The sequence below is a fragment of the Festucalex cinctus genome, chromosome 2 (assembly GCF_051991245.1).
Source record: "Festucalex cinctus isolate MCC-2025b chromosome 2, RoL_Fcin_1.0, whole genome shotgun sequence".
In the NCBI taxonomy this organism is placed as follows: Eukaryota; Metazoa; Chordata; class Actinopteri; order Syngnathiformes; family Syngnathidae; genus Festucalex; species Festucalex cinctus.
In genome coordinates, this window is record NC_135412.1 from 31,140,323 (window position 1) to 31,157,185 (window position 16,863).

A 16,863-nucleotide genomic window follows, 5' to 3' on the forward strand; every position below is an offset into this window, starting at 1 on the left:
ATTCTTGACTAGAGGTGTGCAAAATTTCCGATTCTTAGATTATTCACGATTCGGCCGTGGAACAATCGAGAACGATTCACAAACGTCCAAATTCCGATTATATAAATATGCCAAGGGAAGCGAAACGAGCGAAAAGTACGCGGAACTGAAACGCAGTAGCGCGCGCGGTCTTCGGGACGCTTTTTGGGACGGACCGAGAGTACACATCCACAACTCACGCCTCGAGATTCAAAACAACAACAAGCATGGCTGAGCTGACCAACCCACCTCTTCGTGAGATCAGACCTGCTCCGAAAAGGCAAACAACTTGAGGCGGAAGTATCAGCTAGCTGGCTGCAGTGCGTCGGTTAGCGTTCTACAGGGCGTCGCGCAGTGATACGAACGAACGAACAAAAAAGTAGTGGCTGGCGGTAATGGCGTCTGACTTTATTCAGAAAAGAGTATTGTGGTGGAAATGTATCACGCTTTTGAAAACAAATAGTTTTTAGAAGAAAAACGCTTTATTTCCGAAACCCCAGCCAGCTTGCTGGACTATTTCTTTTTTATTTTCTTCTCGTCCAACGTCGAACCAGAACGCGTGTCACCGAACGCTGTCAGAAAGAAGTCAGTGCTGATCGCACACACGGGAGGTGAGGATCAAATTGAGATTCATGTTAAAAAAGCCGAACGATCCCATTAATGTTTACACGTTCATGTTTACACAAGTTAAAAAGCAGAAAAGCACTTGAGGGTTTTTTTTTTGTACCTCTGAGAAACTTTAATGTTTACATGTTCATCTTTACACAACTTAAAAAGCAGGAAAGCACTTTTTTTTTTTTTTAGGCATTTGTATTGAAGTAGTAGTTCACATTGTCTTTCATTTATACCTCAATGCACTTTTGAGTGGATAAAAATAATATATTTTTGCTCAATGCTATGTTTTATTCTGTTGAAGACTGAATATACTTAAAAGCTGTTGTTACAGAATGAGGACTTGAGTATTTTATTTACTGTTTTGAACTGTTAACTTGATACTGAAATAGTAGTTTATGTAGGCCTGAGAGGACTTTTGTACTATTTTTGTAACTAATGTACGAAACATTAAAAGCACAAAAATACATTGTTTTTTTTCTGCTGCCTGGGGGGGAAATCAATAATCGTTTTATAATCGAATCGTAGCCTCTGAATCGTAATCGCAATCGAATCGTGAGGTGCCCCAAGATTCCCACCTCTATTCTTGACGTCTGGTATGTGTACATTAGTGCTACGCGGGCTCCCTCTAGTGGTACGTTAAAGCCTGAATGTAATGTTCAAAATCTGCACAGATTTAAGTGATTCAAACTATTTTTTTTTTAATCCCAATGCAAGTGTCACTTCAAAATTGGCACCTATAGTTTTGCCCAGGTTTGACTGGCATTGAAAGGTTATGCTTTTTGGGGCAGCTTGCACTATTAGTGTATTACTGTCCTGCTGTGTCTAATATTTTGACCCTCCAATTAGAGAATGGGGCACAGTTTAACCCCTCAATCATTAACATGAAGGTAAATTAATACGTTGGACAAGTGGTCAGTATCCTAAATTTTCACCCAGAACTAGCAGTTGGATGGCGAAAGCGTCACACTGCGTTGATTGGCTGGCCGAATGACGTCATCACGCAAATTTTGAAAAGACGCTTATAAAGTTTTAAATTTGACGGATATTGAGGAGATATAGTTGTCACCAGTATGAATATCGTGTTTTTTAGGACGTATCGAACGTGGTATCACTTTCCTCAGTATAAAGACTTTGTTGGCCAAACATTAGTGCACTTGACTTTGGCCTGTTGCCAACTTCTGTGTTTTATTCACATTCCTGTTCTAAAGGATATCATGTATGTGTCTAAGGATCAAGTAGTTACTTTTTGCGTTCTAATGATCACAAGTGTGGCGCACAAATTTCCTCAATCGGTCCCACTGAGTCAGGTATATAAAAATGGAAATGGCACCACCTAGCCCCCTAAACTGAAACGGCAATTAAATGGAGACAATATTCATATACAGTAGTGTATACAGATTTTGCACATTATATCAAATTGCAGCTATATTTTGAAATGGCAAAATCATGTAAATGTTTTATTTTATAGGGCTAGCATTCCGAATTGTGTGCATTAATTACTAGTTGGCCAAAGCACTTACAGTTGAGCCTTACAGGCAATCTGAAGAGCTGTCAATGTGTATGTATAGAAGAAGATTTTTTTTTCTTACCTCTTTTGTTCCCTGTCACATCAGGAGGGCATAAGCACAAGAGGAATGGGTGTAAATATCACAAAGAATTTACATGGTACAACTAGTAGGCTATACATTCTGTTTTATGAAAAGCACCTTTAAGAGTCAATTACATACCACATTGTTTGACACAATTCTTACCTATTTATAGAGCTACTAATTATCAAGTTATTATGATTAAATAGTTTGCAACAAAGCTTCGTTAGTCACCTCTCTTCATTCATTTTCTTTTTCATCATGTCTCTTCTCCAGGCGGGCATCGATGCCAGGCGTGCTGCCTCCTCATCAGCCTGACAAATGACAGGCAGACAGAATAACAAATATTGTGTGAGTACATCCTTGCATCGTCCACCTGCATGCGTGCAGTTTTACTTCGCCCATTCAATCAATGTTGTCTTTTTCGGGAGGACACTTTAGTCGTTTCAGACTTGCTCTAATGAATGACGGGCTAGAGGGATGAGTATTTCAATATCTTTGGGCATGTGTCAAGATCAATTATTCTTCTTATTATTTTTTAAACAGAATGGGATAATCTCACTCCTAAGGTCCTGAAATCTTATTTCAGTGTCAGTGTCCAGTAGGCCAGAACAGCGATTCTCAAAGTGTAGTCTGAATACCACTAGTTGTGCACAAGCCCTCTCGTGGTATGCGAAAGAATCACTGATCACAAATGCAATTTATAATATTTAAAACACGAAATACAATCAAACCTAATAATGAGCTTGTAACTATGCTTACCTTCTGTTTAAACTTAAAGGGATAGTTTGGATTTTTTGACATGAATCTCTATTTCATCCTCACCTCCAGTGTGTGCGATCAGCACTGACTTACCCCTGACAGCGTTCTGTGACACGAGTTCTGGTCCGGTGTTGGTCGAGAGGACAGTAGTCCGGCAAGTTGGCTTGGGTCACGGAAATAAAGCGTTCTTCTTCTAAAAACAATTTGTGTTCAAAAGAGTGATACATTTGCATCACTAAAATCCTTTCTGAAAAAAAGTCAGACGCCATTACCGCCGGGCACTACTTTTCTGTTCGTTCGTATCACTGTGCGGCGCCCCGCATACAGCTGATAGACGCGCACTAATTTACAAGCTGTTTGTCTTTTCGAAGGCGGAAGGCGCGCGGATCAGCTGTCTGCAGCGCGTCGATCATCTGTCTACAGGGCGACGCACAGTGACTTTTTTTCAGAAAGGAGTTTAATGATGCAAATGTATCACTCTTTTGAACACCAATTGTTTTTAGAAGAGAAACGCTTTATTTCCATGACCCAAGCCAACTTGCCGGACTACTGTCCTTTCGACCAAAACCGGTAAGTTGGGGTAAGTCAGTGCTGATCGTGCACACTGGAGGTGATTATGAAATAGAGATTCATGTCAAAAAATCCAAACTATCCCTTTAAAACAAATCCGGTACAGTAAAATGATTACTTTAAGTGCAGATCAGCTGTATTTAACTTGATTACAAAACATTTCCATTTAAGTAGGATTTTTATTTCACTTTATTTTAATTGAATTATATATGTCCTTTTTTCAATGATTTTGATTTTTTTTTTTTTTTTTTTAATTTCCATCTTTTTAATAAACAAAATAAAATAAAAATAATTTTATATGGCCTATTTTATATGGCCTGCACAGCAAATGCCAACCAATTTACTGATTCAGTTACTAGTTTGGGCAGTAATGTTAGAAAATAGGTACAATTGTTGATAATTGTTTTCCAAAATTAAGGCCGATGTTTGCAAATGTCTTTTTTTAATTATTATTATTATTAAACACAATCAGTTTGCTTTTGTGGAGGATAAGAGAAATTAGCTGATATTTACTGTTGAGAGAGAGGCTGAAATTTCAACGATTTGGACAATTTAAAATAAAACAAGGTCTCAACAGTTGACCATTATCAAAATAGCTAATCATTGTCGATTTATTTATTATTTATAACTATACAGTTATTTCTGTTGGAAGATAGAGTAGGTGTGGCATAATAGTACCTGAAGGTATATCACGCCATGCTTGTGTTCATACATTGCAGTTGTCCAAACCAGGTGTTCAAACACCACAATTATGAAAATGTCTTCATTGAATGTATACTAAGAAAGTCAATTATTTGATGCCGCTGTTCAATGCTTGGATACATGCTTACTTGTTCTGTGCATTGAAAAGATGCCATTTTCCCCTGTGTTGTCTAAAGGCTTATGATGTGGTGTGCTTTTGCATAAAGAATGATACCAATGTTTAACATGTGTTCAACTACATTCTCTCAGACTAAAAAAGCCTTAATGGAAGACTGCTCAATAAATGACATGCATATGTTACACATGCAGCAAACAGTGCACATTATTAAGTAGTATTCTCCTGTTTCTCTAAGTCAACACATGACATTTTCTCTGACAGCGCCGACGAGTAACAGGAGCCCGTTGTCTTGTTTTAGACTGTAATGTGAGGAGCGGCAGCAAAGAGGGCAGCCATCTTCAATTCTCTTTTTTTTGACCTGACAAGATACATTACCCTCAATCCATTTCTCTTGTTTAAGTGTTTCACTTGTCTTGGCAAAGGAATCCAGGTAAGATTATCTATATCATGAATGTTTCATGATTCCCCTGGGAATTAAGTAGCGTAAAAAAAAAAAGTAAAAAAAAAATAGCAAAGCAAATAAAAAATGACCTGATAAATTTGCAGCTAATGGGATCGAACGTTTGCATGTGTTGTTGAATATTTTGTTGGCAATGGAAAAACAAAACAAAAAAACACTTACTTTTCTCCTGAGATAGCTGAAGTTGCCTGCAGTCCCAAATTAATATATTATGGACTCTTATTGTGAGAATGGATTTCATTCGGGTAAAGTAATGTAGTTCAGGAAAGATTTAAGAGCTAATCTTGTAAAAAGAAAGAAGGGGATGTGCCCACAATAGAATTTTAAAACTAAAACTAAAAAATCTAAAATATGACATTTGCTTCCTCTTTGTATCCTTTTAAAAATGTCAAGTGTTCCATAAACAAAGATGGACTCAGGCGTATCTATTGAATTCATGTAATCAATACTTTCAGCACATTAATTTTCTCTCATGCATATTTGCAATTTGGGGAAACGTAGCTAGCACTCAAATTGTAGAACATAATTAATTTTGCCTGCCATCCCATTTGTGAAGTTGCAGTTGATAAGGAACCACTGTAACCTCCTTATGGCTTCTAATCCAAAGATAGCACGACAGCGGGAGTTGCTAAGAGGGTTATTTGAAGGTAATCTCAATGCTGGAAGACGCAATGACAAAAGTGTGGGATCTCACAGTTCAATGCCTCACAACCAGGATTAAACAATAACATCTTGATTCTTTGGATCGGTCCTATTTCCATTTGACATTATCTCTTTCCGAATTTTATTTTTTTTGTCTTATGATCATTTCATGTTGGCCACCCAATGCTAACTTAAAAAGCCTAAACGTTTTTTGTTTGTTTTTTTAAGAAAAAAAACAAAACAACGCCATTACCTTATGACATTACATAGTCACAAAATTTTTTAACTTTTATTTATAACAGCAAAATACAAGAGAACTCTCCAACCACACAAATGCTACAAAATTAGTCTTAAAATGCAGATTAATTCTGATGGTGCAATGACAAACTCTTTTTAGTACATACTACACATTTCATACCTAGAAACGACTGAGGTCTAGCATGTCAAATAAAATCTAGTTTAAAAAAAAAAGAAAAAAGATTTACATAGCTTTTGAGCCTTATGAGACGTAAGAACCTTTAGGACCCCTCACGAGTCGCTACATATTTGTTCAGCAGCCCTATTTTTATCCAATTTTGCCTCTTGCTGTCGACTGAAAATGACATGACGGTTGCTCATGGCTCGGGTAACAAGTCCAACCAATCAATGTTCAGTTTAAGAAAACAGGTGAACTCCTAAATTCTGACCAACTGTAATGTCATTGTTAGTTGATAGCAAGTGGCAAAATGTGAAAGGTAAAAACAGGAGGCTTTTGCTATTTAACTCATATTCCACAAATAGAATATTAATCAGAAAACCAGTGGGGTTGCGTTGAACATATTGCTTAAAAAAAAGTTGTAATTTATTTTGTATTTTTTAAAGGGTTAACTTCCTCTTTAAATATGGTTATACAAAGCAATCTCTGGTGTTTTTAACCATCCTTACAGAGACCTCAAAGCAAGCACATGTATGGCAAATCAAACTTTTCACAGAGCAAGTGCAACATGGCAATTTTCTTCTATTTTGTATGTTCTTTTTTAGAATATATTTCCAAGGCTTGCATCATTTTTTGACTTTTGACACCATAAGCTTTTTATTTTCATCCAGTAAAGCCTAAAAGCCAACACAACCAATTACTTTCCTTTCTCAACTTCATGGAAAGTGCTTGTCAATTTTACTGATCATGCTAATTATGTTTTTTCTTCCTGTTTCAATGTGGATATATAGTCAAGACATGTCAGATGTCAAAAAGCTCAGCTTCTTTTTCCTTCCAGAAGGCGAAGCTTCGATCAATGTATCTAATGATCTCCTCATTACTAAACTCTTTAAGTTCATAGATCACTTTAATTGAATCATCATTCTCGTAAGTAAGAGTGTTGTTAACTGGTTCCGTTAAGGTTTCAACAGTAACGTCTTCAACTGGAACAGCTTCTTGGCTTTCTGTGGTGTACTGATGCGTTTCAAGTTTTTTAATTGCGTCATTGTTCTGCGTGTTTGTCACACTCCTTATGTCATCCTGCTGAGCATTCGGCTCACTCAATGACATATCCTTTAAATCCATCTGTGAATTGCTCATTGAATCAAGCAGTGTGTTCTGACTGGTGTCCAATGCACCATCCAGGGCGGCAACAGGTGACACAAAGGGTGAATCTAATTGAGACAGCGGGGTAGGAGTAGCAGAAGGATGTGTGTTTGGAGGCGGAGGGGGTGGAGGATGACATGGTGGGGGCGGAAGTGGCTCTTCCATTGGAATGAAGGCCACTTCAGGGGACATGGACTGCAGAGACGCCGTCATTACACCTCCCTCATCCTCACAGTCCCCAAAGTACTTCCGCTTGATGTCCTCAAAACCATCCACCCAATCTCTCTTTCCTCTCTCAATTTCCCCCATCACCTCCTTGTGAAACTGCTTTATCACCTCCCACTGATGCCTACCAAGACGGTCAAACATCTCGTAGCACAAGAGGTGGCGGAATTTGCGCTCCTTGCGCGACATGTTCATTTCCAGCAGCTGGAAGTACCCGAGCATGAAAAGATCAAGCGTCAGGCTTTCGTAGCTGACGGGTGAGCCGTTGATGTGCGGCAAGAAGTGTTCGGGCCAGTAGATCATCTGGGCTCGACTCAGCCTGCGAATTTGACGGCTGGGAACCTGACTCATGATGGTCCTCCAGTGACCGATCAGATTCCCCACTACCTGCTTGGACTTCATGAAAAGGAGGAGCTTATCATCTTCACTGTGAATCTCCCCAACAATCGTGTTGACGTGACTGAAGTTCTCCCAGCTCACATCCAGATGATTTCCTCTTCTGCCAGACTCAGAGATGGTGTACTTGCGCCAGTGTTCAAGAAACAGGAAGACAATCCTCTCTTTCCTTGTTTCAATGCATTCCTGGACATAGCTGAGATCTGTCTGCACCTCCAAACTTCTTGTTAGTTGGTGATCGTTTAAAAATGGGTCCGCAGAAAGAACCTGGTTGAACTCTTCAATCTTAGTTTGAGCCGTTATCTCCGTGTTTGCATAAGTTTGCGGAGCATAAGACGCCCCAATAAGTGGCTCTTCAACAAGTTTCAAGGCGGGTTCCTCCATTAAAGGTAGAGAACTGTTTGTGTGGGATTGAGACGAGTCAACAGAGGAGTTTGTGTGATCTTCACAAGGCGACTTGTGTACAACTGGCAAGGAGTATTGACGTTTATACACCCTTGTCTCTTTGCTACTTGCAGACTGTGACTGAATTTCATAATTCGCCTTGAGATTCTTCACCGATACGCCAAATTGCTTCATCTCCTTCTCCACATCTTCCTTCGTCGAGAAAGACTGAGAGCGCCCAATAAATCCCGTCGCTGGATCTGGCTGAGCTGCTGCCACATCCGTTGTCCCTTGAGAATATCCAGTGCTTATTAGTTCCAGAATGTCAATCTCCTTGCCCCCCAGTGTGGCAAGAAGAATGGCCATGCTCTTGAGCAAGGTAGAAATTTTGCTGCACCAGGCTGGAAGATCTTCAGCTTGGCCATGCACCTGCTTTGGATTCACTGAGAAATGTCCTTGAGTGAGCGCTGCAGAAACGGGTAGAAGCTGATGCAGCTCCTGCTCCAGTTCTTCCAGCTCCTTCTCAACTTCGGAGACCTTGTGCATCACCTGCAGGTTCTCAATTTGCTTCTCAATGCGGTTGAGGTCACCCTCGGTCATCAATTCCCCGAATGGGCCCAAAATAGCATTGTGGGTGTGGGAGTAGTGCCATTCCTGAGGATGGTAGTGGCCACTCGCAGCAAACTAAAATCAGAGGTCAGAGGAGACCAAGAGACAAGAAAATGGAGAGGAGGGGATGGACTTTTCAGCACTGAATTCCTTTTTGAAACACATGCGTCATTGCACATCCTTTAGGACACACATGGATTTAGTGGTGCAACGGCACTGCCTCTTTTCATGCTTTAGTCAAAAGGTATGGCAAGACATGTTGCCCTTTAAAAAAAAGTCAGCCTTCATATTTATTATCCAAAAGCGATAAATAATTTATGTAAGGTAGGTATGTAATGTACATTTGCATTTCAGCCTTTAGTAGTAAAGTAAAACTAGTAAAGTATTTTTCTTTATTTGACCAACAAATAGTCATTCAAGGTTTGGCAATTCCTTCAATTCATGGCTAAATGTTCATTTGAGGATATTTTACAGATGCATTCCAATGATCACAGCTGAAGCCCATAATTTGTGCAACATTGACAGCCAACAATTAAAAAAAAAACAAAAAAAACTGGCTTTGTGGTTTGTAGTGCAACAGAGCTGACAGATTCTGAATCAGTTGAAGTTAAGCGTTGCTCACCACATCACTTTTATGAGAATAAAAAGTTAGCTTATGTATTTAGCCACACAGATTGTATAATTTCAAAGCACCTTTATTCGTTTTTAGTGTTTTGTTGAATACTATTGCTTGAACTGTAGTGTGAATGGGCTTGACATCACACCACTGAATCTTCATGTATCAACCTGAAACCACAAAACACTCCAGCATCCAATCGCAGCTCACTCTTGTGAAATCCATTCATCAATATTTTGATGCTGTGATGGGCAGTGGAGCCAAGTCTTCACATCACTCAACTCAAAACATGCACCATTATCCTGAAGAAATGCCAAAACACCAGCAGAATTCAAACTAGATCTCAGGCAAGGTCATGCACGAAACAAATACAACCTTTTTTCAATCCAGTACAATATCTTAGAATTACTGGACAGCCTATAACGATACCCCCTTCCATCTCTTGAGATTGTACCTCCAATCCACCTGTTATTTTTAAGGAAACATCTGACCGCTTTGGTCTTACCTATTACCTTTGGCTTCAGGAGCTTTACTTAAACTATGGTGGACTATATAGACCCTTTCATGGCCTACGTCACGATAACGTCACGGTGTTTACTGGAGGCAAAAACAACTTTCCGCTGGAGGCAACGAAGTGCAGGTAGAAGTAAACAACGCTGGTTGTCTGCAGAAAATGTTGTCTTGTTGTGTTTTTGGTTGTCAGAACCGTAAAAGCGCCAACAAAAACTTGAAATTCTATCGCATCCCAGCCTCTGCCAGTCAGAGTAATCGCAGACGGCTGTGGTTAAACGTGATTAGGCGAAAGGACTGGACTGTCTGAGACGATCATCTACAATGCTCGTGTTTGCAGCGCACACTTCGTATCAGGTAAGATTTACCTATCAGATTCAGCCTGAACAATGATATGGGCTAGAATTAGTTGTGACTGAAATTACTTAAGTTAGTCATTATTTGCGGGATTCTTTTTACATGCACGGACTTACAAAAAGTCCGTGTTTACATGCTACATGCGCAAATGCTAACTGCTAGCTAATCAAACGTTAGCTCTATGTTTAAGTTTTGTCGAGGCGAAAGCCCCCCCACAATGGTTCCGATAACTTCTTGTAAAATTTTTGTAGGAGAGGAACATGCCTCATATATCCTCGTCTTCTGCCCCTGTCGTTGATTTGGCAGCACTTGCGACCGCACAACACAAAAGTCCTCGCTCAAGTTGTTACATTCTAAATTTTTAACATGTCCATTCAAGACGTAGTTAGTTGTAGACATGTAATGATTTATAGGCCTTCAGTTTATCTTTAGTATAAACGCTCAGTTTTTCTATAAGGTAGATTTAAATGTCCGGCCATTGCACGGTGGGTTACTACGGTGGGTTAAATCATCTATCCAGTGCGTGAGTGCATAGGGGTCAGTAAGTATCGTCCCATCAGTCAGAGTTAACTTTAAAGTAACATTCACGGTCGTGGGGAGTCAGTTTACTCACATATTAACTCAAATGGCCATTTTCCGCATCCATTCCGAGGTGAACTGTCTGTGAAAATATGCTGACCAGTGTTAGAACCACACGCCACTGAGGTGTTTTTGCCTCCAGCTAAGCCCCGCCCCTTGAATTGCATCACATTGTTTACAAATTTTGAAGGGGTCTATACCTCGGGGGGAAAACATTGCCAACAAGTGGGCATAAGACTAGCATAGAAGCAGAGCAAAGGACTTCAGGCAGCTGAGGATTCAGAAACAATGCAGATTTGGCAACATTCCTACTTGACAGGCAAGTTTAGCACCTCTCTTTGATTTTTAATGTTATAGTAGCACTCCATTGCCTTAAGTCATGCTATGTAGTGGCCGTGGCTAACATCAGCTTATTTACAGTGTATGCTTGTATATTTTTTTTTTAACTTTTCTTTTTTAATTGTGTATTGAGCATTGGGTCTAAAATCAACATACAAATTGAATCCTCACTTTGAAAAGGATTAGATAGGTCAGTGGTTCTCAACCTCGGTCCTCAAGTACCCCTATCCAGCCTGTTCCATGTCTCCCACAGTAACACAGGTGTTTTAAACGATTAACCAATCAGCAAACTTGCATGAAGCCTGATAACGATCCTTAGGTGTGTTGGCTGAGAGAGACATGGAAAGCAGGCTGGATATGGGCACTCGAGGACCGGAGGTGAGAATCAGTGACGTTGAGTAAAGGTAGGGAAACATTTCTGATTCAGCTGGAAAAGTGCCACGTCATGCATGAACACAAACATCATGGTCACAAAAACCCACTTCTAAATGTGCTACTTCCCATTTGTGGTGTTGATTATTGTAAGGCAAAACACACCAGTTAAAATTTCCTCTCTCCAGTTCTTTACAACACAAATGGGGTAGCAAAAATGTGACAAGAAGGGCAATTGTCGTGCCTACCTTGCGCTTGTGTTCTTCCTCCTCTTGCACTTTGACATGAAGCTTTCGCACCATCACCTGCCTCTTCCATTCGGGGATAGGTTTCCCCTGCTCGTCGTGCGTGGGTACGAGCGCCTCCACATCGGCAAGGCTCGACTTTCTCCCCAGCTGTGTTCCTGCCGGGCCAGCAACGCTGCTCCCATTGGTTGCTGAATTGGAGTGCAGTTGCTCGAAGCTTGCGGATGCCGACATGGTCGTGAAGGTTCCCGAGCTGGGTGGACTTGGAGTGGGACTCGGCGTCGTGGGTGGGGGTGAGACCGACGTATTGGACGCAAGTGGGGAAGATGTCTTGGGTGGCGGGCTACAAGGGCGAGTCTCTGGTGGAGAAACTGTGTTTCCCTGGAGAAATACAAAATCACAATGGACTTCACATGGGTTGTGTTATGGTATTTATTTACAGATGTAAAATGTATTTACTTGTAAAAAACAAACAACCTATATTCGCACTTCAAAATGTTTGCTTTGTTCTTGTTTACTGCAAAACTGATGTTTATGTACAGCACTTTGTATACAGCAACGCCTGTTCTTAAAGCGCTTCATAAATAAGGTTGAGTTGAGTTGAGTTGAGTTATGCAAATGCACTTTGTGAATCAAAGCAAGCTTTTAAACATGGGTTAGAACACTGCCACATTACCCGGCCAATCTGTGCTGCAGGGCATTTAGTGTGCTCAGTAGTCAACTTCATGTGATTTCTTTATTGTTGTAATTCCTTCATAATACTAATTATGTCAAGAAAAACAAAACAAAAAACACAGTTAGATGAATATGTGCAATAAGGTCACTTGTATAACCTATGATGTTCCGCAGGGTACAATTCTGGGGCGTGTACCGTTTTCATTATATTTGCTACCCCTGGGTTCCATCTTAAAAAAAAAAACAGCGGTGCTCGTTTTAACGTGCCCTTTGGTAGTTGATTGATGGGAGCCGGAGTCACCGTCCTAACTGTGATTTGCAATGCCAAGATGAGCAATTCCAGCACAAATAGCTATCTATACTCAACAAAAATATAACCGCAACACTTTTGTTTTTGCTCCCATTTTTTATGAGATGAATTCATAGATCTAAAACTTCTTCCACACACACAATATCACTTCTCTCAATTATTGTTCATAAACCAGTCTAAATCTGTGATAGTGAGCACCTCTGCAGCATCTTGAGGTGCACCTCTGAGGTGGGCTGGATTATCTTGGCAAAGGAGAAGTGCTCACTATCACAGATTTAGACTGGTTTGTGAACAATATTTAGGAGAAATGGTGATATGTATTTTGTATGTGGATGAAGTTTTAGATCTTCTGAGTTCATCTCATATAAAATGGGAGAAAAAACAACTGTTGCGTTTATATATTTATGGATTGTAGCAAAACTAAAGGAACACTTCCTTCATCTGCATAGAAATGGGGAATACAAGAACACAACGCAGGTTCTATTATTCAATAAAGAAGAGTTCAGTGAATGTGCATAGGAAACTGGTGGGGTTCAGTATTTCAAAACCACTGGTGTAGGTATTGTGCAGTTATCTCAGGTGTGCCACAGTGATTGGTCCTTGGCCTCCCAGTTTTGTATTTAAATGCTCTTTTTGATTATTTCTGAAGATGCTACTTTAATGACCGTTGTTATGCTATCTTTTGTATGCCTCTGTAGCCAAATGAACCATTTTATTCGATCAACTTTATGTTGTCATAGAGGATTGTGCATTGCCTAAGCCTTGAGTTACTGAATGGGATTTCTTCCATTCAAGCTTTACTGGATGTGATGCAACTAAATGTTGGATTAAATACTGTTTTGACAGGCCTTCCAACTATACAGTTAACCATTCATCCATCCATTTTCTGAACCGCTTATTCCTCAAATACTGTTTTTTTTATTTTAATAAAACCATATTGATATACTGCACATTATGCTAATTAATGCATTCTTTATAATTCCAAGTCATGAGACCAAATGTGATGTAACTGTGGATACTGTGGACTTACGTTGTTGCCTGTTGGTCCACTGTTGGAAAATACAGTGGTGTAGCCTTTATTCTGAGGCGTCGGCTTCAGGCTCTTTCCAGCTTTGATTTCTGCCAGCAATTCTGAGTTATCGCCGGTGGGGGACATCATGTTGAAAGATTTTGTGCCTGAAAACAACAATGATGCAGAATAGTGAAGCTGGTTAGAAATTAAGATGGAATACAGGGAAAGACAAAGAACAGCATGGCTGAGATAGAGACTCTTAAGGGCTAGGTATCAATATTTCTTAAATTCAATTTAAATTAAGTTTAATTTGATTCTTGTCTTAAAGTCTCTATTTAGTCACGATCAGTGTTTTGTTCTGTTTTCCTGGTGCGTCTCCCTTGTCTCATCAAGCATTGTCCTGCCCACCTACCTGTGTTTGCCTGCCCTTCCTCGTGTGCCTATCAATCCGTGCCCTCAGCTACTCGTGTCTTGCCCAAGTGTGTCTCGTTATGTCATGTGTTATGTGTGTGTAGTCTCTCTCTCCCCTCTGCCTGTGTCGATTCATTGTCATTTCCCCCGTGGTTCACCTTAATTGCTTGTTTTTGTTTGTTTGTTTGTTTTTTCCCCCCAACATTATTGTTGCCCAGCTAGCACCTTGTTTTCTCATTTTTGTTTTATTAAACATTTGAACGTCATCCCTGCCTCCATGCTCTGCTTCAACGCATTTGACCTTTACGCCACATCCTAACATGAAGGCTCACTTTGACGTGTTCAGACTTTACTATTTGCCCTATTCTGTACCCCTCCGCAGTCAAGTCATCTTTATTAATATAGAAACAAACCAACATTTTTACAGTGCTCATATCTGTTTCAGAGAGACATCCAGCCCTCCCAATGACTCCATTGCATAAAAGTGTGTTACAGCACTTAAAAGCATTACCATAGGAGACACATTTTATGACATTCAGGCAGGAGAGGACTAATTATTAATTAATTAATAAATTAATCATTAAATTCAACATAAGAGGCTCTCATCTTTTTTTATGTGATGTATCACCTGATGCTAATATAGAGCTGCTGCACCTTCAGTTTTAGAACGGATTGTTATAAAATGTACGTATTCAGCTGCCACAGCCCCTAATCTTCTTACAATGAACAATGCGACAACTTTAGACAGACTTCAGCTGTGATCTGTAATTCCATTTACAAAGAAACCCTTTCACTTTTTTAAGACTAAAATTACTATTTACAATAAATGCCAGCAAATGTCACATTTGGTACATTTTAAAGGCCACAGTACACTTTAGATATACAGTATAGATAATGAAGATGATTATCATGTCAATAGGATCACATATGTTAATCACAGACGATACAACTAAAGTATTACAGAAGTTTTATGTTTCCTTTTAAGCTTTAACCATCGAAACATACATCTTTTAGTGTGACACTATAAGTCCAAAACAAACTATAGTCAATGGACCCCTCACCTTATTTAGTGAATAACCTCAAATAAGTTGAATGTCCTCGGTCATCTCTAATTGCTGCTTGGAAATAAAATAGTCCTCCCGTAAAACTGTTCCCTGTTGAGGTCACCACAACGGTCGAACTGGCCACAAAAGTGGCCCCTACCACCCTGCAACCCCTCCTCACGCTCGCTCCCTCGCTCTGCTGCACTCTCCCTCGGGGAGGAGAAAGCTGCTTCCTGTTAAAGCCCCATCATCACAGTCGGCGGAAAATCTAAAGGAATCACCAGTAACTGAAAGTGACAGGAAGCCATTGGCAAGCTGGCAAGGAATTATCACACACACATACACTCGCACGCACACACTTGCAGCTTGTTCGTCAATCACCACAGCCAAGTTGATAAACAATTTGCCACCTGCGTACCATTCGCTTCGTTTCCTCAACCAAAGTTTAACCTTACAGACAGCAAAACAACTTTATATAAGACATACTTGTCACATTAAAGACAAGTTTTGGGCAAGTCTGGTTCTGATGCAGTCATTTGTCTTCTTCCATTTGTCATTTTCACTTTTTTTTTTTTTTTTTTCAAATTCTGAATTAAAGAAGTCCAGAACTTTAGGATTTGAAGTCATCCTATGTCTTAAACTAGTTACACTTACTCCTCCTCTCCATTCTGTTGGTAATTGGGAAGGGGAAGCGCATGCAAGTAGTAGCCTGTTCATTACCGCAACACCATTTTAGTCTGACACCTTATTTGTTACCCTCATCTCATTTGTTCTATCAGTGTGTTTTTATCTAAAGCTTCCAGATGCATTGACGGAATTTGGTTTACATCTGCTTAATGTCCTCATGATTTTTTTATTTAAAAAAAAAAAAAAAAGACTGGTGCACAAATTAGGTCATTAGTATTGCAAAAACTACCCCTAATCCTCCAAGATTTATTGCTTTCCTGCAATGAACAAAAAACAATACAACTGAATGTAAAGACGTTTGTCAAAAGTATTTAAGGAAATTAATTGGTTCACAGCTTAGTTTGTTTTATTGCCTTGTTGTCTCACAAACACACACGCACATCTCTCTATACACAATCTTCTAAACCTTTGGAATGTTAGTATATTTAATTAATGTTGAAAGTTTTGAGTTAAATCTAAGGTTTAGCTACAAACAGTGATTTTGTGTTTTAGTATGCGGGCTTCTGCCTATTGTTTCATATCAGGAATAGATTTATTGGGAAAACACATATACGATTACGTCATTTTACGGTCTCTACTTACTCTTCATTTGTCTTAGTGCCCCTCCCTCTGCCGGTGGGGCAGAGAGACCCCCGCCTTGAAAGAGCAGCAGCGAGGAAAGACAATGGCAGAAGGCAAAGAGATGAAAATAGACAAACATAAGCAGACAGAGAAAGATGCAACGAAGCAAGAGTGACAGTAACAAAGACCAATAACGTAAAATATTCAAGGAAATGATGGCTGTTTCCATGTTGTTTAAAACAGGACTATCATTTTAGTTATATAATTATGTGGGCAAATGATTGAGCCTAAGTAGTTACGTGAATTTATTTTGTTTCTGTAACATGCCCTTTAGTTATTTTTTAATGAGTAATAGCTACTATTGAAATAAATAGATCAATAGGCACACGGACACTTCATTTGATAAAAATGTAATTGAAAAATCCAAATAATACCTTGTCTTACAACACATTACAAAATATATTTATATTTATTTATAAATGTTAGTGCAAACAATCA

At 39.5% G+C, this 16,863-nt stretch overlaps 2 protein-coding genes across 5 annotated transcripts in view; both read right to left on the reverse strand.

The window, feature by feature from the left end:
- Positions 1-16,863, reverse strand: part of espn (espin) — a 46,565-nt gene that overhangs the window by 3,103 nt on the left and 26,599 nt on the right. Inside the window, exons 10-14 of one of the 4 annotated variants that reach the window (XM_077514548.1) lie at positions 16,387-16,440; positions 13,682-13,827; positions 11,670-12,047; positions 2,454-2,533; positions 2,223-2,243 (exon numbers count right to left, since the gene is read on the reverse strand). In XM_077514548.1, coding sequence (XP_077370674.1) covers positions 2,223-2,243; positions 2,454-2,533; positions 11,670-12,047; positions 13,682-13,827; positions 16,387-16,440 — 679 coding nt within the window. The remainder of the gene's footprint in view (positions 1-2,222; positions 2,244-2,453; positions 2,534-11,669; positions 12,048-13,681; positions 13,828-16,386; positions 16,441-16,863) is intronic. The other 3 variants (XM_077514551.1, XM_077514549.1, XM_077514552.1) reach the window with 3 other exon arrangements.
- Positions 5,481-8,757, reverse strand: LOC144014545 (espin-like protein). The gene has a single exon (XM_077514554.1). It carries the CDS (start codon positions 8,637-8,639, stop codon positions 6,690-6,692), a length of 1,950 nt encoding a protein of 649 aa, XP_077370680.1. The 5' UTR covers positions 8,640-8,757; the 3' UTR covers positions 5,481-6,689.

Excerpts from the sequence above, each read along its gene's own strand:
- LOC144014545 (XM_077514554.1), bottom strand. The coding sequence starts at position 8,639 with ATGACCGAGGGTGACCTCAACCGCATTGAGAAGCAAATTGAGAACCTG.